This window comes from Juglans regia, chromosome 14, assembly GCF_001411555.2.
Source record: "Juglans regia cultivar Chandler chromosome 14, Walnut 2.0, whole genome shotgun sequence".
Taxonomy (NCBI): domain Eukaryota; kingdom Viridiplantae; phylum Streptophyta; class Magnoliopsida; order Fagales; family Juglandaceae; genus Juglans; species Juglans regia.
The window spans coordinates 5,178,286-5,206,137 of NC_049914.1; the positions used below are offsets into that span (position 1 = coordinate 5,178,286).

At 35.9% G+C, this 27,852-nt stretch overlaps 6 protein-coding genes across 6 annotated transcripts; 1 reads left to right on the top strand and 5 right to left on the bottom strand.

The window, feature by feature from the left end:
• Positions 1–303: 303 nt before the first annotated feature.
• LOC108992955 (UDP-glycosyltransferase 74F2-like) lies at positions 304–2,190 on the bottom strand. The gene is made up of 2 exons (XM_018967681.2): positions 1,498–2,190; positions 304–1,265 (listed from the first exon to the last, which is right to left on the bottom strand). The coding sequence occupies exons 1-2, from the start codon at positions 2,185–2,187 to the stop codon at positions 537–539; spliced, it is 1,419 nt and encodes a 472-aa protein (XP_018823226.2). The 5' UTR covers positions 2,188–2,190; the 3' UTR covers positions 304–536.
• Positions 2,191–5,672: 3,482 nt separating this feature from the next.
• Positions 5,673–7,985, bottom strand: LOC108983426 (UDP-glycosyltransferase 74E2-like). Its single transcript, XM_018955047.2, has 2 exons — positions 7,266–7,985; positions 5,673–6,819 (listed from the first exon to the last, which is right to left on the bottom strand). The coding sequence occupies exons 1-2, from the start codon at positions 7,911–7,913 to the stop codon at positions 6,097–6,099; spliced, it is 1,371 nt and encodes a 456-aa protein (XP_018810592.2). The 5' UTR covers positions 7,914–7,985; the 3' UTR covers positions 5,673–6,096.
• A 3,174-nt stretch (positions 7,986–11,159) lies between these two features.
• LOC108992927 (UDP-glycosyltransferase 74F2-like) lies at positions 11,160–13,070 on the bottom strand. Its single transcript, XM_035685531.1, has 2 exons — positions 12,379–13,070; positions 11,160–12,237 (listed from the first exon to the last, which is right to left on the bottom strand). The coding sequence occupies exons 1-2, from the start codon at positions 13,024–13,026 to the stop codon at positions 11,509–11,511; spliced, it is 1,377 nt and encodes a 458-aa protein (XP_035541424.1). The 5' UTR covers positions 13,027–13,070; the 3' UTR covers positions 11,160–11,508.
• A 2,654-nt stretch (positions 13,071–15,724) lies between these two features.
• On the bottom strand, positions 15,725–16,103 carry LOC109022192 (60S acidic ribosomal protein P1-like). The gene is given in 1 exon segment (XM_019005018.2): positions 15,725–16,103. A coding segment is annotated over 1 exon segment (339 nt). The 5' UTR covers positions 16,064–16,103.
• A 1,999-nt stretch (positions 16,104–18,102) lies between these two features.
• Positions 18,103–21,673, top strand: LOC109022191 (acyl-coenzyme A thioesterase 9, mitochondrial). Its single transcript, XM_019005017.2, has 5 exons — positions 18,103–18,710; positions 19,009–19,186; positions 19,427–19,881; positions 20,786–20,914; positions 21,175–21,673. The coding sequence occupies exons 1-5, from the start codon at positions 18,303–18,305 to the stop codon at positions 21,346–21,348; spliced, it is 1,344 nt and encodes a 447-aa protein (XP_018860562.1). The 5' UTR covers positions 18,103–18,302; the 3' UTR covers positions 21,349–21,673.
• Positions 21,674–22,463: 790 nt separating this feature from the next.
• On the bottom strand, positions 22,464–27,217 carry LOC109022189 (formin-like protein 1). The gene is made up of 4 exons (XM_019005016.2): positions 25,320–27,217; positions 24,936–25,135; positions 23,758–24,002; positions 22,464–23,560 (listed from the first exon to the last, which is right to left on the bottom strand). The coding sequence occupies exons 1-4, from the start codon at positions 26,987–26,989 to the stop codon at positions 22,736–22,738; spliced, it is 2,940 nt and encodes a 979-aa protein (XP_018860561.2). The 5' UTR covers positions 26,990–27,217; the 3' UTR covers positions 22,464–22,735.
• Between the last annotated feature and the right edge of the window lie 635 nt (positions 27,218–27,852).

Here is a 27,852-nt window from a genome sequence, read left to right on the forward strand (position 1 = left end):
GATTTTTTTTTGCAACAAACATTAAATCGCCGCAATAGCTCATTTTTCTTATAGTGAATTCCTACCAACTAATAAATATAAATTTTCTAAAATGTATCTTAATTCATGGACCTACCTATCATTCATTTACCAAAAATCTGTTATAGAAATAATAGTTATAATTATAAGTATACAAGTACTATATAATTATTTAAAAAAAATAAATAAATATAAAATTTATTAAAAAAAAATTTAATAATAAATCTTAATCTTTTTACACAATACTTACGTACGACTCTAGTAGCATTTGTAACAAGCCGAAATTATGACATTAGACTATAGACTTGCAGGGTCACACAAGTACGGCCCTTGTAACAAGCCGAAGTTATTACACATTACAGTTAATAAGACTGCGGCCTAAGACATTAGACTATAGACTTGCAGGGTCACACGAGTACGGCCTTTGTAACAAGCCGAAATTATTATACATTACAGTTAACTGCGGCCAAAAACAGACCATGCAACTTTGAAATTAATGGAAGCGAAGATCTGGCAAGCTAGGACAAACCAGCAACAAGTTTAGCTACAAATTCTTCCATGTTTTTGTCTGAACTTCCACCTTTGTCAACAGCCTCTTTTGTCAATTTTCTCCATTTGAAGGCATTTTTCTTCATCTCCTCTCCTCTCTCTCCTTCAATTATCTCCCTTATGCAGTGCGCTGCTGCTTCTCGCCTCACTAACCCTTTCTCATCCACCGGAGCTCTAAGTCCCATCTTCCAAAAATCCATAATATGCTTTGCATTCGTGCTTTGGTCTGTCCATTGTGGCATTGCCACCATTGGAACGCCGAAACTCAGGGCCTCCAACGTAGAGTTCCACCCACAGTGTGTCACAAAACATCCCACTGCCTCGTGTGCTAAGACCTCCAACTGAGGACACCATCCAACCACTAATCCCTTCCCCGACGTCTCCTCCACAAAGTTTTTGGGGAGCTTTGCCTCTTCTGAGGCCCTGACCACCCACAAGAAATAGCTGTTGCTCATCCTCAAACTCCAAGCTAGTTCTTGCATTTGCTCAGCTTCAAGAGCGGCCAAACTCCCGAAAGAAACATAAACAACCGACCCTTTTGGACGATCATTTAGCCATTTCAGGCAAGTATCGGTGTTTGCTTTGAAGATTCTGAAACCATAGTCTTCGTCACCTTCAAGCCGCTTGTCTAAGAACATTGATGGAATAGTTGGTCCCACTGTCCTCAATGGCATTATCTTTGACATCCAATCTACCGCCTACAAAGATACTTAGAAACCGATCAAATATTGCAAGCCTAAAAATCTGTCAAATCCAAATAAAAAAACAATATATTTTAAGTTCTATATCCCTTTCCTCTCCAAAAAAAGAGAAAAGAAGAAAGAAGAAAGAAGAAAGAAGAAAACAAAAGATCATCATTGGAAGGCAAGAAAAAAAATAACAAGAGTTCGGGAAACTAAATAGTGCACAAGCTCCAGTTAACATGCTTACCTCTTGCTCCAGCTCATAAAACGTGTTGCAAAGGACCCAATCAGCTTTGTGAACATTGGAGAATTGTTCCAAAATCATGTCAAAGAAAGCTGGGTAGGATCCCAAATTATAAATGAAGGACGGCATATCCTGAGGTTCAAGAGGTGGCAAACCAGGAAGCAAAACTTCTGGCTCCGATAGAGGGAGTTTCAGCACTCCTTTGTGGACATGGTGGTATATAATATCAACAGCACAGGCTTGAGTGAAAAACGCAGCCCCAAATAACCCATACGTTTTGGCTATGTCTAGAGCCCAAGGCAAGAAAGCATCGTAAACAATACAGTTAACAGGGCAGCCTGAGCTAGAAAGTTTCTCGAGGAGCTGCGTCAGAGTCTGCGACCCCACTCGACGAAAGCGCTCAAAGTAGGACTGGATGTTCTCTGCCTGCGCTATCCCTCCTTCGTCATAGCCGTCGGAGATGGTCTCGAGTGCAATGGGGCTGGCTTCTTTATGCATATTCTTGGAGATGGAGAGGGTGGTAACAAGTGTAACTCTTACCGATCCTTTGTGCTCCAAACGCTTGGAGAATTCGAGCAAGGGATTAATGTGTCCTTGAGCTGGATAGGCTAAGACTAAACAATGAGCTCTGGACGCGCTTTCCTTCTCCATTTTCGCAGACACGTCGAGCTTCGAAATCTCTATCTCACACATGACTCTCTCTCTCTCTCTCTCTCTCTGTGGGTTGTGTTGGTGCATGTTTAGCACAATTTTTATAGAATATTTGTGGTGGTTGTGAGCTGTCAATAACTTTTTTACGACTATTTCATAATTCATTTTATAATTAATTAATATAATATCGTTCAAATTAAAGCTTTGCTTGAAATGTTTTTTATTTTGAGAAATAAGCTTCAACTATCACTTCATTAAAAATGTATATCAAGTTTATAAAACTACCTTTATTTATTATAAAATTATAAAAGAATCGTAAATTGATATTTTTTTTTAATTTGAATCAGTCCTAAATTTGGACCTATATACCACCTTTAAGTGATCGTATCTTTCGATTCACATCGACAATTCTCGTGTACACGGCTAAAGTCATGGAAAAGTTATTTTTTGACGTGGATTTAATTTTTACTTTTTTTTTTAAAAAAAAAGTGTTCGGTATTTATGTATTTTATGAATATAAATATCATTTTTTGTCATGAACTGATTTAATCGTACGACCCCAATAGTATCAACCTAATCAAGTTATAATTAGATCCAGTCATTTTAGAGCATTGGCATTAGACTCATCAAATGAGTCCAATCTTCAAAATTTGATGATTTTAGCTTTAAATTTTTGGCATTGGATTCATCATATGCTCAAATGTCAAGTTTTTAGCTACAGTAGATTTCTCTTCATCTTCAAATTTGAAGACTTACTATTCACACTCTATAACTATTATTTTATTTATTTAAATTAGTGTTTCTCAATTTTGAGTCACAATATATTTAAGTTGAGAAACAATAATTTAAATATCAAATTAAATTATTAATTAACATATAGTTAGTGTAATTGTAAAATATAAAAAAAATAAATTAAAATATTTTTATTAACAAAATAATATTATATTATTATTTTGATGAATTCAATAGCTAATCCAATGTGGGGTTATAGATAGAGAAGTTTTAAATTTATGGAAAACGTGTACTTTTCATCAAATTTTAAAGATAAAAATGATGAACCCAATGCTAATGCTCTTAGAATGTTTAAAACATACTTTAAAAAAAAAAAAAAAAAAAAACCCACATGCGCTGGTGTGCATTTGCTATCCATCCTAATATTGTCCTAAAAAGTTAAAAACTGCTTAATTTTAAAATCTCCCTACCACCATTACTTGTCAGAGAAAATATCAAATAAAGTGATTTCCTTTCCATAACGAGAAATACTTTTAATTTTTAAATATGATTTTCATAATTATTAAATCTAGACATTTAATTTTCATAATTATCTAATCTAGAAAATTAATTTTCATAATGATCAAGATAATTTACCTTATCTGATACCCATAAAATTGTTACCTATATTTTATATTCAATCACAATTAAAAATAACAAAAATATAGCCCTCAAAATTTCTTCCCTCATTGATCTCTCCCTCATTTTCTTCCTATTTATTTCATTTTCCATCCTATTTAATTTTCTATCATTAGCTAACCCTTTCTTGAGAGCTGGGATCCATCCCCTACCCTTAAAAGTGAAAAGTCCTAAAGCTGTACAGAAATTGACGAGATTGACTGTTGCCAATGCAGACCGGCCACCAGAGTGCAAAATCGATAGAGAGCCAGTCGGCCGAAGGTGTAAAATTATAGAAATTGAAGCCGACCGATTCAGTTTCAGTCTGAACCAAACCCAAGTCATCAAACATGCCAATTATATACATACTTTTATATTATACGTGTATATATAAAACGACGTTATTTTATTTAAATAAATCAAACGGTGTTATTTCGACCAAGGATTAATAAATCCTCATTATTCTTCTTTCCCCCGTCTTCTTCTTCTTTTTGCTTCTTCCCTTTGCAAGTTTGCTTCTTACCACCAACGGCACAGCCCGCCGCTCCCATCTTCCTTCACAACGACATCAAAGGCAAATCGACGAACTGCACTAACTCACATCGACATCGAGGTTGTCGGTTTTCTCCCCCTAATCGGCCAATTCTGAAACTCTCCAAAAGTTATCGGTGCGGTGTCGATTTTGGACTGAAACCGCATCGAACAAATCGATTTTAAGCCCTACTTAAAACTGTGAAGGATTGGAAGACAAAGGAGGAATGTAATGACGTGTGGACCCTCAAATGCTTTCACAATATGCCTGTAATGTTAAATTCTGAAGAAAGTACTATTCGAAAGTAAATATAAGATGCGATTGTTTATAACTATTTTAAGGTATATTTCACAATCAATCAATTTAATAACGTTATTTTATTAAAAATAAATTTGAATTTTATAAAATGTCCTTTATTTTATATAAAAGTGATAGAAGTCCTAAAAAAGTTATTAATTAATGTTTCCTTGGAAATAAATTGAAAGAGATCTCGATTGTGTTTGAATCTACGAAAATTATTATATCTACCCTCACAACAAAAATAATGGGCTACTCTCATCCGATCAGTACTCCATGCATGTAACATAATTAAAATTTTTATATAAGCACGACTTTTAATTGACCTGTTATCCTATAATTGGAGGGGAATACCATCGTGTGCTCGATCGTAACTCTCAAGACAAAATATATATGATTAAATTTGTTTATTTCAATTAAATTTTTGGTACAATTAATGATTTCACATTATATCACTGAATTAGAACCTATATTTCACGAGGATTAATTAAATATTTTACGTGTTGGACTCATTTTTGAGGAGGAGTCTAACCTACACGTGAAGAAGAGTGTTAAGATAATTATACATTATTTAGATACAAGAAATGTTTCATCTCATCTTATCTCATCATTATAATTTTTTCAAATTTTTAAATAAAATATAATAAATAACTCAATATTTTTAAATCTCAAAATAATAATAATATTAAAAAATAATATTCTAACAATATTTTATTTAACTCTTAACTTTTAACTTTTATTTCAATTCATCTCATTTAAAATCAGAATCCAAATGACACCTTGCTCTTCGATATTCCATAATTACCTAGTAATTATTATTCAAGTCTGATAAGAGTTAAATAAAATCTCCCGTGCTCGAAAGTCGAAACATACTCAGATTGGATCAAACTTGAAAAATATAGAATTTATTATGCTGTGGAATATTGGATGGCTGTAAATTTATGAAAACAATGATTGATCATGAAAATTAAAATTTAAGCTTCGTTTGATTTTTAAACTTATCTTAATTTATTTCAACTCATCATTATAATTTTTTCAAATTTTAATATAAAATATAATAAACAATTTAACTTACTCAAATTTTAAAATAATAATAATATTAAAAAATAATATTCTAACAATATTTTATCATTTCAACTCAACTTAGTTCAACATCCAAATATAGCCTTACAATTAATCCCAGAACCATTTTCATCTCATTTTTACATCCTACTCACGTGTTGATATAATATTATGCATTAATTTTTGAATTTATTATTTTAGAAAATAAGAGTTGATCTCATGTCTGATCATGGGTACGTAATCATGAATAATATTATATGCTGAATTTTTCAGTACCATGTCCAGATTCTTCAGTACACAATATAATACACCTCAGCCCATGTTAAAGTTGTTATAGCAAGCTTATACAAATCCCAAATCCTTCAAGAGAAAGCAAACGATTAATCATCTTGTTTGATCAATAAAGAAAAGAATGCCGCATGCGATATTCCGTGTGCGAAGTTGCGAACATCAGTGCCAGCCTGATGACTCAAAGCATGAGTACATCGTTGGGATGGAGATGGACATTCCATTCATGATTCCCCAAAGATCTGACATTTTAGTGATCGACAAATAAAAGGTTCATGTTTTTGTCCTGATCATATCAAACCAAAGTTTATCAAACAGCTAGCAAAGCAAAAACCAAGCCCAAATTATGACATACTAGCCGAGCAAGAAACAGATGCAACCTGCTACGAGCGAACCAATTCAGCTACAAATTCTTCAATGTTTTTGTCAGAACTCCCACCTTTGTCCACGGCCTCTTTTGCCAATTTCTTCCATTTGAAGGCATTTTTCTTGATTTCTTTTCCTCTCTCTCCCTCCATTATTTCCCTTATGCAATGCTCTGCTGCTTCACGCCTGACTATCCCTTTCTCATCAACTGGAACTTTGAGTCCCATCTTCCAAATATCCATAATAAACTTTGCATTCGTGCTTTGGTCTGTCCATTGTGGCATTGCCAACATTGGAACACCGAAGCTCAGGGCCTCCAACGTAGAGTTCCAACCACAGTGTGTCACAAAGCATCCCACTGCCTCGTGTGCTAAGACCTCTAACTGAGGACACCAATGAACCATAAGTCCCTTCTCCGACGTCTCCTCCACAAAGTTTTTGGGGAGCTTTGCCTCCTCTGTGGCCCTGACTACCCACAAGAAATAGCTGTTGCTCATCCTCAAACCCCAAGCTAGTTCTTGCATTTCCTCAGCTTCAAGAGCGACCAAACTGCCGAAAGAAACATAAACAACCGACCCTTTTGGACGATCATTTAGCCATTTCAGGCAAGCATCGGTGTTTGGTTTGAAGACGCTGAAACCATAGTCTTTGTCATCTTCAAGCCGCTTGTCTAAGAACATAGATGGAATAGTTGGTCCCACTGTCCTCAATGGCATTATCTTTGACATCCAATCCACCGCCTGCAAAGAAATTTGCCATAGTTGGCATTATCAAGGTGTTCCAAAATTTTCTAACGTTTCTCACAATTCCATTTCCAACATTAGTCAAACACACAAAATTTTCTATTTCAAATTTTGAACTTTTCATCTAATTATCATTCAAACACAAAATCAATATGACTTTACACAAAAATAATCTTAAAAAATTATATTCAAATAACTTCTTAAATTTATCTATCTACTCTCACAAAATCCAATACAACACCTATTTAAAAAAAATATATATATTATTCAAGATTCTCTCCTTTCCCAAAAACTCATCTCAACAAATTCCTAAAATTCTCAAATCCAAATAAAACAAGATCGCTAAAAATCAAACAACATCGCTAAAAGAAGGAAAACAAAAACGAAATCAAATGTTCAGGACACTAAAGATTAAGCCCCGCCCAGTTAATTAACATGCTTACCTCTTGCTCCAGCTCATAAATGGTGTTGCAAAGGACCCAATCAGCTTTCTCAATATTAGAAAATTGTCCCGTAAGCATCTCCAAGCTACCTGGGTACGATCCTAATATATAAAGGAAGGAAGGCAGGTCCTGAGGTTCAAGAGGTGGCAAACCAGGAAGCAGAACTTCTGATTCTGTAAGGGGGAGTTTCAGCTCTCCTTTGTGAACATGGTAGTATATAACGTCAACAGCCCAGGATTGAGTGAAAAGCGCAGCTCCGAGTAACCCAAACTTTTTGGCTACATCTAGAGCCCAAGGCAAGAAAGGATCATAAACAATACAGTTAGGAGGGAAGTCAGACCTGGAAAGTTTCTCAAGGAGCTCGGTCAGAGTTCGCGAACCGACTTGCAAAAAGCGCTCCAAATAGACATGGAAGTTGTCTGCTCGCGATATCCGGCCTTGGTCATAACCATCGGAGATGGTCTCGATCGCAATGGAGCTGCCTTCTTTTTGTATGTCCTTGTAGACGAAGTTGGTGGTAACCAGTGTAACTTTTACTCCTCTGTGCTCCAAACGCTTGGAGAATTCCACCATAGGATTAATGTGTCCTTGAGTTGGATAGGGTAAAATTAAGCAGTGAGCTTTGCAGGCACTCGTCTCCTTCGCCATTTTGGACAAAAAACCTTTGAGATCTCTTTCTGTCTCCCCTGATCTCTCTGTTTGAGTTTGTATTATTGGGTTGGCAATGATGCTAATAATTATGAAAAATTATATACATAAGCCTCACACTCCTGCACACCACTTAAAAGTATATGAATTTATTCTTTTACCTTTATGTTTCATGAAATATGAAATATGAAATATGAGAATAAAAAAATAAAATTATATATATTTTTAAGTGGTGTGCAGAGTATGAGATTTACGTGTAATATAACTCAATAATTATGGTAAGGGACTTATGAGGAATCTTGAAAACAAAGCGTGCCCCACGTGACAAGCATGCAATGGAGTAGTTGGAAGTCGGGCCTTTAATTTACTATTATAATATTATTCATGAGTTATTTATTTTTATTTATCAATTATTTATTATTATTTTCGTTACTATTTACGAATCATTTAAAATATATTTCAATCCCATTTTAAAAAGATGATTTCATCTCATTCTATCTTATCTTAATATCTAAACACTATTTAAATACAAATTGTTTTCAATTTTAAATTTTTAAATTTTTCATATAATCATTACCTAATAATTACAAATTTTTAAACATCCAAATAAAACATAAAAATAATTAAATTTTTTTAAATCACAAAAAAAATAATAAAATAATATTTTTAATTTTATAATATTTTTATTTAATTTTTTCTCTTTATTTTTTAAAATTCCATAAAATTTCTTAACTCAACTCATTATACTATTATTCCTAAATTTTTCGTCAGGCCTTGATATCCAAACGGAGTATAAAAAGCGTGATGCCAACTAACATTGAGTAGGACTCCTAGTCACACCACTTCGTGAAATCTAAACAGACAAAAGAATAGACAAATAAGTAAAAACATTCATTTGTCTTAGAAAAATGCTGGATGCAAGCGGCCAAAGCACAACCGGCATTCAAATGCTGTCGTGGTATCATGTCATTTAATAAAAGAGTTATGCTACACGTAAGCTTCACACTCTGCACACCACTTAAAAAATATATGATTTTACTCTTTTATCTTCATATTTCATATTTCATGAAATATGAGGATAAAATAATAAATTCACATACTTTTAAGTGGTGTGTAGGAGTGTGAAGCTTATGTATATAATTTTTCTTAATAAAATGACTGTTTCATTTGTGTTGTTTTAGGAATAAAACGGTGTGTTTCATTAAATTCCTCTCCCTTTCCCTCTCCATTTCGTAACCTAAGACCTCCCTCTCCATTTCACAATCAGTTCTAACATTATACTCTGTAACTTCACACTATTTTATCATTGAAAACAAGAAGATAAAACAAGATAAAGACAAATGAGAATTGTGTAAGAGAAACAGAGAACTCCATCTCCTTAATCTTTCTCTTTCTCTTATGGGTCGGGTTCTAATTTTCATCTCCCCTTAGTCAATCAAATAACTTTACCATACCCAAATGAGACGAACTGCCTTTTTCATCATGCACAAGCACAAAGAAGACCTATACGGGTTGAGTTCTAATTTCCATCATGCACAAGCATGAAGAAGACCCATACGAGCTGTCTTTTTCATCTACAAGAAGAACCAGATGAGACAAACTCTGAGAGATTTGAGAGACCCAAACCTTGTTGGAACCACTCAGTCTCGATTGCCTTGCAGAAAACAACCTTTCATTTGTAGTAAACATCGATGGCGGAGACGAGTTCGGTCAGATGGTCGGGATTAAGCGAGGAATAATCAACGGCAGGGATGGAGTCCGAATTGGTGAGGAGAGGAAAGAAGTCGGAGAAGAAGGAGCGGGACCCGTTGGGAAACGTGGAGATGATGTGAAGGAGACGCGACATTTTGGTTGAAGGCCAGGTGGAGTGGCAGATATTTGTCCAAAGGTTTAATTCGGAAGAGAGGGACGAAATCTTTTATATTTATTATTATTATTTTTTAAAGCCGTTTGCACGCCGCTTACCTGAAACGATTGTACGTAGCAGTTTTGTTTATTTTATTCTTTAAAATATATCATTAAATTTTTTTATTTTATATATTAATTTTTATAATATATTATATATTTATTTAACTATTTTATTTTCGTATCATTAAAATAATCTTTTTTTTATTTTTTTAAAATATTTTATTTCTACCAATAAATTTACAAAATCTATATATTTTTTTTATATTTACAATATATTTTTATATACAATGTAATATAATTCAATCCTATACACACAAAATAAAATTATATAAATAAAAAAAATAAAAATAAAATGCAAATATAAAAATATTAGATAAAAAATATTTGTAAGATATTTTTTAAAAGAAAATGAAATATAAATGTTTTAAATGATGAATAAAAAAAAATTGTTTATATGGTAAAAATTAAAGTTAAAAAAATGAAAGAATAAAAAAATATAAATAATAAAAAAAATTTACAGAATGAATAATTTACTGTAACAAATTGTATTTTAAATTTCTTTCTACGTAATCGGATCGAAGTAATTTTTTTAATAATTTATATATTTTTTTGTATAATATAAAGAATGCTCTATGGGAGCCATCCCATCTGATCAGGTACTATGAGAATAGGAAGTGCACAATTTGTACACGAAAGTTGTGGTAGGCTCAATCATTAATTAGATATGTTATAGAATGCCCAGAAAAGGACTATAGCTTAAAAAAAAAATTAAAAAAAATGCAAATGCGTGGCAGTGCTTGTCGGAAACGATACAACAGATCTGCCTGTTCTGATCAGTGCCTTGTTTTTTTGCCACATGGAAGTATTTTATTTTTCTTTTTGCATACACCACCCACCTCTCCTTTCATTTTTTTTACAATATATTTTGCAATCAACTAATATAAAAATGTGATATTATTTTAAAAAAAATTAATTTTCTAAAATTAATCTTAGTTTAATATGAATTCGTAAAATATTGCAAGAGGGACGTTGTGGGTTGATAATTTTTTAAAACTATAATTGCTGGCCTGTAATCTTTGATATCGATGATGATCTTGTTTTTTAAATGAGCAATGCTACATACAGTCGTGGAATGCGCAAACGCCGTGCAGTCACTTTGAAAAAGAGTGTGGTCCACTATTAAAAAATTAATTTCTTTTCAGGTGGATCCCTTATTTATTTACTTTTTTCAAAGCGACTACACGGCGACTGCACGCTCACGACTGCAAGTATCATTTCTCTTTTTAAATTCCAGTCTTTCTGATAATTTCTTGGATGAAAGTTTGGAATTCCAACACATCACCAGTGGTAAATCTTTTATTTAGAAATCTTGTTGTAATATACTTTCTACTAAAAGCAATCTTAAACTCAAGCATGTGCTGCAGGAAGACTTCTATCCCATCTGTTCAACTGAAGTGAAAACTATAATACATATTCTTTGGGAATGCCCTTTTGCTGAGGATGTTTGGGCTCTTTGTTGTATAAAAATTTAAAAGTGTAGTCTTCCTGATCTCAACTTCATGGATCTGGTTCTTACCATAGAAGGGTATTTAGAATTAGAAGCTGCAGATATAGAACTCATGCATGTTTATATTGCTCTTGTGGTCATCTAATACAGGATATAATAGAAGCGAAGATCATCATCTGACTAGGACTTACGAGCAACCAATTTAGCTACAAATTCTTCAATGTTTTTGTCAGAACTTCCACCTTTGTCAACAGCCTCTTTTGCCAATTTTCTCCATTTGAAGGCATTTTTCTTTATCACTTCTCCTCTCTCTCCTTCCATTATCTCCCTTATGCAGTGCGCTGCTGCTTCTCGCCTCACTAACCCTTTCTCATCCGCCGGAGCTTTAAGTCCCATCTTCCAAAAATCCATAATATACTTTGCATTCGTGCTTTGGTCTGTCCATTGTGGCATTGCCACCATTGGAACGCCCGAGCTCAGGGCCTCCAACGTAGAGTTCCACCCACAGTGTGTCACAAAGCATCCCACCGCCTCGTGTGCTAAAACCTCCAACTGAGGACACCATTGAACCACAAATCCCTTCTCCGATGTCTCCTCCACAAAGTTTTTGGGGAGCTTTGCCTCTTCTTCCGCCCTGACCACCCACAAGAAATAGCTGTTGCTCATCCTCAGACCCCATGCTAGTTCTTCCATTTGCTCAGCCTCAAGAGCGGCCATACTCCCGAAAGAAACATAAACAACCGACCCTTTTGGACGATCATTTAACCATTTCACGCAGGCATCGGTGTTTGGTTTAAAGATGCTAAAACCATAGTCTTTGTCATCTTCAATCCGCTTGTCTAAGAACATAGATGGAATAGTTGGTCCCACTGTCCTCATTGGCATTATCTTTGACATCCAATCCACCGCCTGCAAAGATATTTAGTAACTGATCAATTGTTCCGGGCCCAAAAATTTACGTCAAATTCAAATAAAAAATAAGATCAAAGAAAAAACAAAAAGGCTAGCTATAACAGTTTATGAAAAACCCCATTTGACTTGCTTAATTACCTCTTGCTCCAGCTCATAAATGGTGTTGCAAAGGACCCAATCAGCTTTCTCAACATTAGAGAATTGTCCCACAAGCAAGTCCAAGGGACCTGGATAGGATCCCCAATTGTAAATGAAGGATGGCATGTCTTGAGGCTCAAGAGGAGGCAAACCAGGAAGCAAAACTTCTGGCCCTCTAAGAGGGAGTTTCAGCTCTCCTGTTCGGACATGGTAGAAAATAGTATCGACAGCACAGGATTGAGTGAGAAATGCCGCCGCGACTAACCCAAACTTTTTGGCTATGTCTAGAGCCCAAGGCAAGAAAGGATCATAAACAATACAGTCAACAGGGCGGCCCGATCTAGAAAGTTTCTCGAGGAGCTCGGTCAGATTTTTCGAACCGACTCTCTCAAAGCGCTCCAAATAGGTCTGGATGTTCTCTATTTGCCCTGTCATGCCTTCGTCAAAGCCATCGGATATGGTCTCGAGCGCAATGGAGCTTACTTCTTTTTGTATGTTCTTGGAGATGAAGGTGGTGGTAACCAGAGTAACTTCCACTCCTTTGTGCTTCAAACGCTTGGATAATTCCACAATAGGATTAATGTGTCCTTGAGCTGGATAGGCAAAGACTAAACAATGAGCTCTGTAGGCACTCGTATCCTTCTCCATTTTTGCGTGACAACTTTGAGATCTGTGTGTTTGAGTTTCTATTATTGGGTCTGATATAAATACTTGTGGACATGAATACTCTAGAGAGTGCATACGTCACCGATGATCATTCGTCACCAATGAAGTGCGCAATTTGTATCCTTACAGAGTATCCGTACCCATAAATTGCCAATGAAGTGCACATCTTGTACACGATAATTTGAGGTTGGCTATGTGCTTTTGGCTTCTCAATTATTCTCAGATAAGTAACCCAAGTTTGACTTGATCACCTTTAAGGATCATGCTACAGCCCCCGCTGGGGGCTCCCGCTGGTAGCTTCCGTTGGGGGCTGTAGTATATATTGTATGTGTTTTTTTTTAAGTTATTTTTTATATAATTTTTTTTAATATTTTTTAATATTTTTTAAAAAATAAAATAAATTTAGAACATCATTAAAAACACTTTCTTAATCAAGAAGTAAAAAAAAATTATTAAAAAATACTTCTTTAATCACGAAATAAAATAAAAAATTATAAAAAAATATTTTATATTTTACTTCGTGATTAAGTAAGTATTATTTAATAATATTATAAATTTTTTTATTTTTTAAAAATATTTAAAATTATTAAAAATATCTATATAAAAAAAAATTAAAAAATACACATAATAAAATACGCTGGAGCTCCAGCGGGAGCTCTCAGCGGAGCCCCCAGCGGGAGCTCCAGCATTTTCCAATTTAATAATGTTCACGTTTGACAATATATTTCAACTCCATAATTTCTCTCTCTCATGAAATTGGTCTTAACGAACAATAAGTAATAGCCAGTGATTTTTTATGAATGAAAAATATTTCAATTACAAAGAAATTATATAAAAATAAATTTATAGAATGACGTGATTTGATATGATACGTTAAATTGTAAAATTATTTTTAACGTAAAGTAATCTAACAAATTACATAATAAAATCATATCATTTTGTGAGTTTATATTTGTATAATCACTTTGTATATGTAGCCGACTCTTCTCTATGGATTATTAGAAAAACAGAGCAGCAAATCTGTATTGATTAGAGTAACACGCAACATGAAGAAGAGAAAAAATGTACTGATTCAAGAAACTGAAGGGACATATCCAAGGTCTAGTGCTATATTCATATTTTCATATGGAAAAAGGTTGTGTATTTCCATATTTATTCCCTGTACATCTAGTAGGTAAATTGTAGTGCTTTGTTTCCTCCTCTGTAAAACGTTATATAAGTAAAGAACAAGTCATGCATTACGCAGGCTATTCCTCTTACATAAACTTCATGTATATTATATTTATATTGAATGAATGAATTCTGTATATAGATAGGGTCCACATCTTTATAAATAATTGAATATGTTACAATATAATTGGCACGTGGGTAAATTAACTAACTAGCTGTCATGTGTACATATAAATATAATTCTAATCATGTGAATGATGATTTGGGTATCTCAAAGAGTCAAAAAGTGATGTCTACCTTCTCATTCTCTATCCTATTACTTGCCCTTTTTTTTTAAGAAAAATAATAACACTCCAATTTTATTGATAACTATAACTTATAACGGAGACATATTATATATAGAAAAATATTATTTTGTCTTTTTAATTTATTCTCTCATTTTGACATTTTATGTATCTTAATTTTTTTTTAATTTTTTTTTACTTAATAATTAAGAAAATGACTATTACTGTATTCATATATAAATTTTTTTTTTTTAATTTAAAATAATAAAAAAAAATATAAATTAAAAAATAAATAGACTAATTTTCCCTAGCGATCAAATGAAGCGGCCTTATATATTTAGTGCCTCGATCTCAAAAGCTTTATGCATCTGTTCTATTATATCTGCAAAGGTCTAGCCATAACCATTAACATGTAAGGGCTTCCAACGGCTACAAATTGTACTTGGTTTCTTTGTCTGAATCACAGCCAGCATTTAGGTCATGTTTGACTACTTTAACCGTCTGAATCGGAGACCTCCCACCCCTTTTTCAATCAAAGGTGGTCTTACATCCAAATATACAAATATTTACGGTTTTAAAATTCAATTTTTATCGACATCTAACTCAAAATTCATCTTAAAACGAAAAAAAAAAAAAAGACTGCACAGCCACCCCAGATCAAGCCGTCGTAGTCACCAGAATACTCTGGCCACCATGGCCGATTGGGCCGCCAAGCTAGCTTTGTTTCAAGGTTTTTTTGTTTTTTAAAAAAAGAAAAAAAGAATAAACTATTAATATTATTTATTATTTATTATATTTCAGGTATTTTTAGAATACCTTACTATTTATTATTTCATTTCTTCTATATGCAATCGGCATGGATAACGGTTGAAAAATCGACTGATATATTATTATACACGTTAGTGGATATATTATTAATAAAAAGAAGAGAAATTGTTGTCCCACAACCAACTGGTTCTCTCTTCCCACAATCAGAAGAAGAAGTTGTTGTCCCACAACCAACTCTTCCCACAATCAAACCCACGACCACAGAAATTGTTGTCCCTCTCTCTTCTCAAATCTGGTTCTATTCTCTCGTACTCTTCAGGCTTCTTCCCATTCATTTTTCTTCCTTGACTTACAACACTTTTAAGGATAACTATCAAAAAAGGCAAAAATTCAACAAAGTCGCCACTCAAGTCTTAAACTACCTAACTGAATAGAAGACAACAAACTACCAGAATAATCTAATCAAACAAGCTGAGTCTCATGTCCTCATCCTCGCTCTCTTCCTTTGGCTCTTCCTTTTTCTTTTCTTCAACTGTAGGGGCGGTGGTAGGAGTAGCACTAGCAGTAGGAGCAAACAAAGCTACTGGAGTAGCATCGCCACCAGCAGCACCAACATTCAGAATGAGGTCCTCAATGTTCCTCTTCTATACAAGCTTTGCCAAAAGGCTAGGCTAGTAAGACTCAACAGAGACGCCTGTTGCTTTTACCAAAGTCACAATCTGCTCTGCGGTGATTGTGATCCCATCGTCGTGGAGAATCAAACAGGCGTAGGTACAAGCGAGCTCACTGGAAGACATTGTAGCAGCACTAAGATTCAATCGCAACCTTTAGGCTATACAGAGGTGATGGTCTCATTTTTCTTCTTCCTCCACTCTCTCCAACTACCCCTTAAATACCTGATGCTGCTACTGAAATCCAAACACCACCTAAGTTGCTGCCCTGGCATGTTCAATGCCCTCTCCGGCATGGGTGGTGGCGGCCAAGTCTACCCCACAGTAGCTAACAACGCCAATACCGATTAATTCCGAGCCTTCTGATTTTTTCCTCCTCCACGGACTCGGAGGCTTGTTCCTCGACCACAACACCATTCCTCCCTTGTTTGTGTCGATGATTCTACCTAAGAGTTGCTCAAACTCTGCTTCAGGTTTGATCTCAGATCCATAGACTTGGGAAGACGAAGGGGGCTATGTGATTTAGGGGGATACAGAGGAATTTGGTTTGCTTTTTGTTTTGGGCAGGGGGAATGAAAACGGTGCGTTCTCTTCTTCTTCTTTTTTTCCCGTGGAACACGATTACGCCATGGTTCCACCCGCGCAGTTGTGTCCAGCATTTTTCTTATTATTTTATTATTATTTTTCACCTATTTTTTACTACTATTCACTATTATTTAAAATTCTATCATTACTTTTTCATTATTATTCACAAAATATCTAAAAATACTTCATTATCCAAACACAACTATTAAATTACTCTTACATCCAAACATACTTTTATAATGTGTCTGGCCACATTTAAAAGCACTATCAAATCATCAATATCTTAAAAATTGTTATACTCTTCGCTAACACTTCTATCAATAAAAGTATTTTTATTATCTAATCTATCACATTAAATTATTATATAGTTATTTTTATAAGATCTTTTCATAATTAAGAGATTTGAATTCAGAAATGAGTTGAAATGGATTGAAATAGTTTATGAGTAGTAGAATAAAAATTAAATTATTTATTATATTTAGTATGAAAATTTAAAAAAATTATTTTGAGATTTAAAAAAGTTGAATTATTTATTATATTTTATGTAAAAATTTAAGAAAGTTATAATTATAAAATAAGATAAATTAAGATAAATTTTAAATCCAAACCTCTCTTAAAAGAGTTTCGCATTTATAAAACTGTCAGACTCAAACAAGGGCTTAATCTTTTGAGATAATTTTGGAGAGGATCATCGAAAGCTTATTATATTGTCCCAGCGTGCGTTGCGTGGGGCGGGCAGCTCGCTCGCTCTTTTTGCGTTCACTTCAAGATATTCAATTCGCTAAGTGATGATGATAAGGATTCCCTACAAAGTGGGGTCGAGTAGTTTGTGCTGAGCTTCACAAATTATTTTATATGTATTTCAAACTTTGGACTTTCCTCCAACATTTTTGAATAATTTATTTATTTAGGCAATAATTAAAAAGGGAGAGACTCGTGTTACACGTTTAGATGCACTTTTACACTCATGGCTGATGGCACGCGTTTAAACTAATTGGGTTTGTGGAGATCCACAAGGTGGGGCTAATGCCGGAGAATACATACCCTTTTTCGCAACGATAAATAATATTGGTTGTCATGTGCAAAAATGTTGCGTAATTTAAAAAAATAATAATAAATACATGACTCATGTAACAAATTTTTTTTTTTTTAATATGAATCTCACTTTTTTTCAAAGTGATTGCACGATATTTACACGCTCTATAACTATATATAATATTATTCTTTCGTAATATATATTAAACTTCTTCTTCGCAGTATTTTTACTACGGATAATTTTATATAAAGTCATAAAGTATTTAAATATTATATATATTTTAAAAAAATTATAATAAAAATTTAAAATTCACATAAAAAAAAGGTATGTGTACTTACGTACTTGGACTTATGTACGTATTTTTAAGATTATATATGGCATTATGTTTTTAATTTTTATTAGACAACTTTTGCAGATTCACGAAAATTATCAAAAACATTTCGGACATGGCTGGTGTTATTTTCATGCATTATAAGTATTAATTAAAGAATTAATTGTTAATAATATGAAATACGATGGAAAGGTACCTCAGCACCTGTACATACATACTCCGCTAGTACCTGATCATTACTCCGACCACTCAACTGCCTTCACATTTTCCTGGATATTTGCCATTGGAGGCACCTCTCTTTACAGCTATATGGTACCTAGCTTTCCTCCTGTCTCAATTCATCAAATTCAGTTTCGCCATCAATTTGGGTGAACTTTTGTGAACTGTTACTTTCATAGAAATTCCTGCATTCCATGGATTCCAATTCCTCTCCTTCTAACACCATCCCAGTAGTCTCGACGCTTGCTTCGCCTCTGAAGTCCCCTCCTCCTCCTCCTGCGCTCAACGCCGATGCCGATTCTTCATCCTCATCGGCCCGAAAACCCATCACCCTGTGGCCTGGAATGTACCATTCGCCGGTCACAGATGCTTTGTGGGAAGCGAGGTCCAGTATCTTCGAGGAGCTTTATGACCCAGAAAAAGACGGGCCTCCGCAGACCGAATTTTTCACAAAAACTCCCGCCCAGAGCCGCACCACTATTCTCTATCGTTTTTCGTCTGACTATACCTTGAGAGAACAGTATAGAGATCCCTGGAACGAGGTCAGAATTGGGAAATTGGTTGAAGAGCTTGATGCCTTGGCTGGGTTCATCTCCGTCAAGGTCAGTTGTAACTTATTTACATTTTGTGCTTTTCCTGTTGGACTCTCCGCATACTTGAGCATTTTGATGGAGTTCCACACCTGGGCATTGCTTACTATGTACTTATCCGAAATGGGTTATGATTTAGATGCTACCATATGGGACTGCTTTTCCATTTGCTACGTGTAGTGCTTTTGATGAATTGTTCTCTATAAACTGAAATGTTTTACTCAGAATTCACGACTAAATTAAGCTAATTTTGGAGATGTGTTGCTTGCTTTTAGTGATCTTCCCTTTTCTTCTCTCTCGTGTGGATTAGCATTGTTCCGATGACGACAGCACCACAAGGCCACTCTTGCTGGTCACTGCTTCTGTGGACAGGATTGTGCTGAAGAAGCCGATCAGTGTTGAAGTTGATCTCAAGATAGTCGGTTCTGTGATATGGGTCGGCCGCTCCTCAATGGATATTCAAATGGAAGTCACTCAGTCAAATGAAGGTACTAAAATCTGGATTGATAAATATTTCTGAAAATGAGATAACGTGAAAAAGATATACAGCGTGGTTTCATGCATGAATTCTGCTCTATTGAGATTCAGCTGCTTGATATACTATAGTTTGAGAAAAAGTATGAGTTGTATATTCCTCGAATTGTAGATCTATGTGAAAAAAGTTGACTATCATCTATTACATGTCATGTAATGATATAAGTTCTTAGCTGAAGGTTCTGATGTTTCAGACGCAGTAGCTCTGACTGCCAACTTCATATTTGTGGCTCGTGACTCCAAGACTGGCAAAGCATCTCAGGTGAACCGGCTCTCTCCAGAAACAGAACTGGAAAAGTTCCTATTTGAAAAGGCTGAAGCGAGAAATAATTTGAGGAAAACTAAGAAAGGAGGAGGAGATAGAAGGGAACTAGAGAATGGGGAAGTGAATAGACTCAAAACACTGTTGGCTGAGGGCAGGATTTTCTCTGACATGCCAGCCTTGGCAGACAGAGACAGCATTCTTCTAAGGGACACTCGCCTTGAGAACGCTTTGATTTGCCATCCACAACAGAGGAACATGCATGGTCGAATCTTTGGAGGGTTTTTGATGCACCGAGCTTTTGAATTAGCTTTCTCAACAGCTTATGCCTTTGCTGGATTGGTTCCTTGCTTTCTTGAAGTTGATCATGTTGATTTCTTAAGACCTGTAAGTATTACCAGCATCCTTTCTTTTTCAGACCGCATTTCGCCCCTTTTCTGTTTGCAGCTGTGTGGTTTAGGATAAAGAAGGACCCGTTAGAGAAGCACTAGGAATTAATCTTAGAACACAAGAAGAATAGAAGAGAAGGTGGGAAAAAATATCAAAGATAAAGTGAGGTCCAAATGCTGAAACGAGGAGAGTAGAGATACCCATGGATTCACAGTATGCTTACCAGCTTAAAATTTGAGAAAAAAATGGGAAAGGAAAACATTTGAAATTGTTGTTTCCTTTTAATCATACAAAAACAGAACAAGGCGGAAGAGATGCATAATCATACATTCGATATCTTTTAATAAAAGCCACAAAAAGATGGTCTTACAAAAATAAACTTACAAACTGAACTAACTTGATATGATACGTTAGATTATAAAGTTACATTTATTATAAAATAGATCTAGCATATTATATCAAGTCATATTATTTTATGAGTTTATTTTTGTGAAATATCTTTGTGATTGTAGTACTTTTTGAAAAAAGAAATACTTTAGTCACAAATGGATTACATAAAAGTAAATTCATAAATTGATGTGACTTGATCCAGTACATCAGATTGTAAAATTAATTTTATTATAAAATAGATCTAATAAATCATATGAAACCGCATCAATTGATAAATTTATTTCTGTGTATTTTCTTTATATAAGTAGTATTTCTCATTTGTTCTTTTTTTTTTTTACTCGCACTACCATATTGTGGTACTGGTTGTACTTGCCCAGAATTATGTACTCGCACTACCATATTGTGGTTATTTTGCTGGGATTCAGCCTGCATGTGCATGGATAATACTGTGTATGTTAGAGTCATTTTACTGTATTATAATTTACTTAATGAAGAAATGCTTGTTGAGCAGGTGGATGTCGGAGATTTCCTTCGTATGAAATCATGTGTTCTGTACACAGAAGTTGAGAATCCTGAGCAGCCTCTAATCTATGTTGAAGTCGTTGCTCATGTAACGAGGCCTGAAATGAGGTCTAGTGAGGTCAGCCCCACATGAACTATACTTTAAGAAACAACTGAAAATTAAGCTTATAATCGGTACTCATAAAATGATTAGGTTAGGGATTGATTTGAGAAAGGGTTATATATATAATGGCCGGTTTGACCCATCCTCCTAAAGTTTGAGCATGTTCAGTTTCATAATGCCTTGAATTTTCGTATTAATTATTCATTGGAAAATGCCACCCTTATTCAATTGCTGATTGCTTATCTCATGTCTGTCACATGCATTTAAATTACCAGGTGTCAAATACTTTCTATTTCACTTTCACCGTACGTCCAGAGGCAAAAGCCATGAAAGATGGATTGAGAATCAGGAATGTGGTTCCAGCAACAGAGGAAGAAGCCCGTCGTGTTCTGGCTCGAATGGATGCTGAGGTCTTGCAGAGGCTTGATGATCAAGAAAGCGTGTCATGAGAGTAATACTACGTATAATCGTAGAGTATGTAATCGTTGTACAGTTATTTAAAAAAAAGTAAAATTTATTATTAAAAAATTAATTTTCTTAACGTGGACTTGCCATATCTGGTTTGAGCTCCTGGTTTGATACTAAACGGAGTCTTATGTATCCGTGTGGAGCTGTGGTTGAATTGCTTTTGTGTGTCTACTTTATTTATTTTAGACCTCTGGGTGGTTAGGCGGAGATGATGACATCGACGTCTATTATGAACAATAGAGGTGCTATGCTATCACCTGCTCACTGTTGGTGGCTCTTATTCAATGCAAATCGATAATGGATTTATTTTACTGTTATTTATTATTATTGATTATGGAACCTGAGGCCCCAAATCGTAAATGACGGTGACGTTTGGTTTCATGGGTGACTTGTACACATTCTTTTTAGTTCTCCGAAGATTTTAAGGGAATCAAATATGATAATTGTTACCGTCGTAAATAAAGTTATAATAAATTGATAGGGTATTATATGATATATTATATCATATTAAATGATAAATTTATAAATAAAATATAATAAATAATTTTTAATTATCTAATATCACATCATAAAAATAATAAATAATATTACTTATTCGTGAAATATATTATTAACGCTAAAGTTAGTCACATTATTAATAAATAAAAACATACTTGTGACTGACGTGATTTTAAGAGGGACATAAGCGGTGTAAAGCAACACCAACCATGTGGATGTGTCAGGGACATGGATCTTAACGAGGATGTCTCTTCCTCAGCTGCTCGTCGTACTCGATTAACTTGATCAGGACGTCGACCGACAATTTCCTTCGGCCATATGGTTGTGAAGAAGATAAGATTCTCAACCCTCTGAACAAAATGAAGTTGGAGTGCAAAGAGAGAAAAAAAGTGAGGGTAACTGGAACCCAATGATTTTATCGGCAACAAGTTACAGTCATGAGGTTGATGCGTTAAAAGGGAGTTCCTCTTTCATTATCAAGATCTAGTGACCCTTTTGTCCTCATATCCAGGAGGTCATTGGTGAAAGAAAATATAGTTTGGAACGAAGATATTTCTTGCCACAAAAGAAAGAACATAGAGAGAGCGAGCCAGCCAGTCTTCAAATGATTGAACAGAGCATTTTACCACTTATAATCCACATAGGTTCAAATGATTACAATACATATCCCAAAATTTCAACATACTGACTTATTCTACCGTGAAAAGAAGAAAAAAAAATATTATCTTTGTATGTTATCTATAGGATGAACTCAAAATCCTTTACATGGATTTACACAAAATATAAAACTACAAAATGGCCCAACCATGTGAGCTGAGCTCCAACATTTACTAAGCATCACCTATTCTATAATGCAGTAGCTAGATGCAGTCAAAGGTCACCCAGCAATGAGCCATGAAACTTTGGAGATGCACTCTCATCATCAGAGCAAGTGTTATGCTGCCTTGCAGGAATAACTTGTGGCAGCATTGGGTTCACTGGAACAGGAAATTTATGGGCAGAACTAACTATTGTTCGCTCATTTATCGTGCCGACTTCCTTGCAGACCCGGTCGAGAATAGTAAGAAAGTCCCTCACCACCATGAAGATTCTGAAAGGGTGAGCTTCTTCCTTAGCTGAGTTTCCATGGAAGTATTCCGTTATCTCCTTCACCAGAGTAAGAGCAACTCTTTCTTGGGCTTGAATTCTGATTATCTCCTCCTCGGCCATTTTTGTGAACTCATTCATTGATTCTGAAAATTTCTGGCTGCTTTCATTCAATCCAATTGTTTCATTTAATCGCACAACCTCACTGATGTTCCCAATCCCAGCGAAAAGTTTGGAGACTTCACCGCTAAGCACATCAGAGTCCATTGCAGCAGCTTTCTTCACGTTGGTGAGCTCTGAACTAAGACCAGAAACAATTTGAAGGCCAAGCTTCCTACACTTGGCATCTTCACTCGAAGTAGATTTTGGAGTTTGGTTGGTACCTGAGAGTCGGGCACCTTCCGTTCTTATAATTTCTTGTACAACAAAATGCAACAGAGTGGTTTTTCCATCTGCACCCTTGATATCAACAAGCTTGAGAAGTGTATCAAGCTTGAAGGCATGGGCATCACCACGGTTTGTCCCAACATTCATGCGGTTTCCAGTCTTTAACACAGCATCTAGAAGCTTTAAAAACATCCTGCAGCTTCTCAGTTCTTCACAGGCAGCCTGTAAATGGAACACGAAGGAAACATTAGTCCAAAACTGAAGATTAAAAAAATGTGCAAAACTAGATCCCATCCTCATCCAACAACGAATGGGGAAAGATGGCATAAAACTAGATCCCATCCTCACCTACTAAGGTGGCACACAGCATGTATTTGTAAAAGGAGAGAGAGAGAGAGAGAGAGAGAGAGATGACTTACCTCTAGAGTTTCAAAAGATTTTTTAAGGTACTCAACCTCGGACTCAAAATTAGCTATGTAAAGCATTGCATCCACCCTTTTGAATGCAAAAGGTATATCAAGCAGTGCCTTCAGAAATTTCTCAGCTGGACCAAGCTTGATTGGTGAATCATCTTTGCACTCCTTCAGTTTACGTTCTTCTTCTTTGGTTGGAGCCATCTTCAACAAACTTTCTAGTAATTCAGTACCAAGTGCATCTGCATTACCTGCATTTGAAAAAAAAAAGAATCACTTTAGCTGCTTGTTCAGTATCTCAATAATAGTGAAAACTCCTCTCATCCATAACTTTATGCACAAGAACTTCTATAGCACCATTTGCTTCACAGAAAGAAAATGGAAAATATGAAGAATATTGATGCAGCCTACCAATTATTTAGTTATCTTCTTGAAGAACAAAGACAAATGTCTGAGTTTTGAAGATTTTTGGGGTTTTCTGCTTCGCAAAATATTAATGTCTGAGTTTTAAACATCACTCCCTGCGCCCAGGAGTAGAAGAAGAAATTTTAATTTGAGAAGTATATACATTTTTGGGAGAAAAGCTCATTTTTAAATAATTTTCCTCATTAAAAATACTTGAAAATTAATAGTTAATTTTCAAAAAAAGTTAATGGCTTTTCGGAACCTTGGGGGGGCTTTGGCCCCCCACCCCTCTGGCCCAAGCTATTGTCGGTTCCACCCTCTGCCTGCACCTATCAGTATCAGCTACCACCAGTCATAATCACCGGTGAAAGATATTGCAACACCTCAAGTTGTATTTCTAATTAGAAATTTCACAAGAGAATTAATGCTATCAAAGTTATTTCCCCAGCAGAAGTAACGTAACGGGGTATCACAAGTAAACGGGTGCATAGAGTTATAGAACCTACTAAATGATACCTTTCCAACTTACAAGATAGGATCCACCACAATAGTTTTGGCCAAAAAAAAATAGAGTGCGAAAACTATGCAGGAACTAACTTTCAAGATAAACACTCTAAACATTAGAGTTACAGGTTTAAATTGCAAAAGTACGTAAAAGACATGTCAAAATCATCACGTTTGCACAAGAGAAGTCGTCCCAACCAAAGCAACAACTTTCTTAGCACTGAGGTCTGAGGTAACAAGAAACCAACATCAAAATTAAATAGGAAGATGGATACCTTCTAAAAGGGCATCGCAGACTTCCTCTGTGGTCACATTAAGGGCCCTTAGCGAAATTGCAATGTTCTGCGACTTTTTGGGATCAAGCACTCTATTCTCTTGATTTGGCGAGGGGAGAACCGGGCGTGGAGTTGTTTCTTTAAGTTTCGAATTCGGTGTGTTCACAACAAACAATGTCTCTATCATTTCCTCATTCAATCTGAAAACACCCCAATTCTACATACGTAAATACAGGAATACGATGCAAAAAAGTAGAGAATTGGACGGCATGAGCCAATTATAGCAAGAAAAACAAGTAAAAAAAGCAATTAAAAAAAAAAAAAAAAAAAAGAGCTAGTACAAGAAAAGAGAATGAGTGAGGGAGTGGGAAATGAGTATCTTACTTAAAAGAGCTAGATCTGAGGTGATCCCACACCATTTCACGGTCAGAGCTGGCTCTAACTTTATCCCAATGTAACGGCTTTAACTTGGGCTTTGGAGTCTCGTCGCTCTTTTCTGTGGATGTTGAATTGAGTGGCAATTCAGTTGGAGAAACCTCTGCTGGGATTTGCACTACAAAAGGCCTCGAAGGCGGTATGAGTGCAGGCGGCTGAGAGATGGGCTTGGACTGAGCAATGGGTGTTGAAGAATCTGTAGTTTTCCAGTGTCTGAGCATAGGCATCGGAGGAGCTGGTGGCCTCGGAGGAGCTGGTGGCCTCGGAGGTGCTGGTGGAGGGGGCGGAATACAATGCGGCAGTGATGGAGCACTGTTAGCTCTCCCTGGAGACTGCTCAACATTAGATCTTGTTGATGAATTATCCTCCGAATTACGCTCCGGAGAAGACGGCGGAGACGGCGATGAAGAAGTTATTGAAGGAGTGGAAGATTGCCGAAGATTTCGATCCGAAGCATTGGGTGATGAAGACAAATTGGGGACTTTGGAAGGCGGAGGAGACATTTGATCCGAGACATTTGATATTCTTGGAGACCCATACGGGTTCTTCTCTGACGGCAACGAAGAAGACTCCAGATTTTGATTCCATGCTCTCAAAGAAGCATCTGGGTTTATGTCCGAACCTCTCTCTGGGGTTGAGGACGCAGAAGACGAAGACGCCACAATTTCACGAGAGACGACAACGTTCGAGAGTCTTGGAGATGCATTTTGTGCTTGTGGTGGAGATTTGGGTTGCGATCTTCTGGGGCTCAAACTAACCGGCGGAGAGAGGCTAATCGAGTGAGACCGAGCAGGCGAACCTGAACTCGAAGACGAATACGAACAGGAACTGGTCTCGCTGCATTTTTTCTCCGCGGCCACAAAAACTCTGCGGGAGCTGGATCCGGTGGCACCCAAAGACCCTCTAGGGGAGTAAAACTCCTCTTCATCCTCCTCATCGTCAACAACTAGAGAGCTCTGCCTAGTAAGCGGGGGGAGCGGGTGAAGCTCAGGCGAATCCAGCTTTCGAGTAACTAAAGCACCACCCCCATTACTACCGTTAGCGTTGACGGTGCGTTCATCGATTACCCGCGAGTCGACCAACGTGCCCAGGTACAGAAACTCAGAACTACCGGCAGTGACATTGATGATTCCATTCGTGCCCCCCGCATTGGCAGGGAACAACCTGATACTATTATCCGACGTGAAAGTCTTGTCGTCGGCAAAGCGATGGAGATTCAAGCGCCGGCGATAGAAGAAGACAGCAATACCGACTAGTATAGCGGCGGAGACTGCGGCACCGACGGCGGCGGCGACGAGTTTTGGAGAAGTGTTTTTGGAAGAAGGAGATTCAGGGAGAATGAGAGAGGAGATATTGGCAGGGAAGGAGGCGAACGAGGCTGGGGAGGGAGGAGAAGGTGGGGAAGGATAGGATGGGAAAAAGGGAGACTGGTTAGGAGTAGTAGTGGAAAAAGGGTATTTGGGAGTAGGGGGAGATGGGGAGGGAGGTTGAGAAGGAGGGAGAGAGTTGAGAGGAAGCAAAGGCTGGTGGAGGATTCTGCGGCCAACAATGGGGGCGGCGAAGGACAGATGTCGAGGCGCGAAGAGGAAGAGGAGGAGGAAGAAGAGGAAGGTGGGCATTGTGGAAGGAGGAGGTGGATTAGACCCTCAGCCGAGGAGGAAGAGAGAAAGGGAGGAATTGTTCAGAAACAGAGAGCAGCAGCAAGTGAGTCATTTGGCTACTCGGTTGCAGTGTTTGCGTGTGTGAAGGAGGTTGTGAAAGGCGAGTCTGAAAAGGATGAATCTTTCTCTCTTTTTCTCTCTCTCTCTCTCTCTCTGTGAAGAGGGGAAGGAGCAAGGTAAATGATGTGTGTGGTGCATCCAGCTAAGATTCTGCTGCTACTTCATATCATCATCTATTTTTCTTTTATTTTTTAATATTTTATTTAACTATATATTTTCTACCTTTTTTTCCCTCTACAAATAGCAATACGGCTTAATACAAAGTTCGGGTCAAGAAGATGAATGGGATCCTTATTATAATTTTTTTTAATTTTTATATAAAATATAATAAATAATTAAATTTTTTTAAATCTTAAAATAATAATATATTAAAAATAATATTTTATTTAACTCATCTAAAAATATCTCAATTCATTTTTAAATTCAAACATAACCTTAATTATATTGTGTGTGATAAAATTTACACTTATAAATCTTTCAAGCTTTTTCTAAAAAAAAAATTATTTTAAAGATTATGTCAAGATGGTCATCTTTTTTACTCTTTTTTTTTTTATTTTTCTTAAATCATTTTCATTCATGGAAATTGTAAATTTTTTTAGATGCATAGAAATAGTGGTTTTAAGTTTTTTTTTTTTTAATCCTATTTCCGGCCTTATTTTTGTTTGTATTTTAGGTATATAGAATAAAATCATCATTTGCATGTGAGGGTAAATTAGGTGCAAAATGAATGTGACTCCAAGTCTTCGAGGTTTGAAAAATTA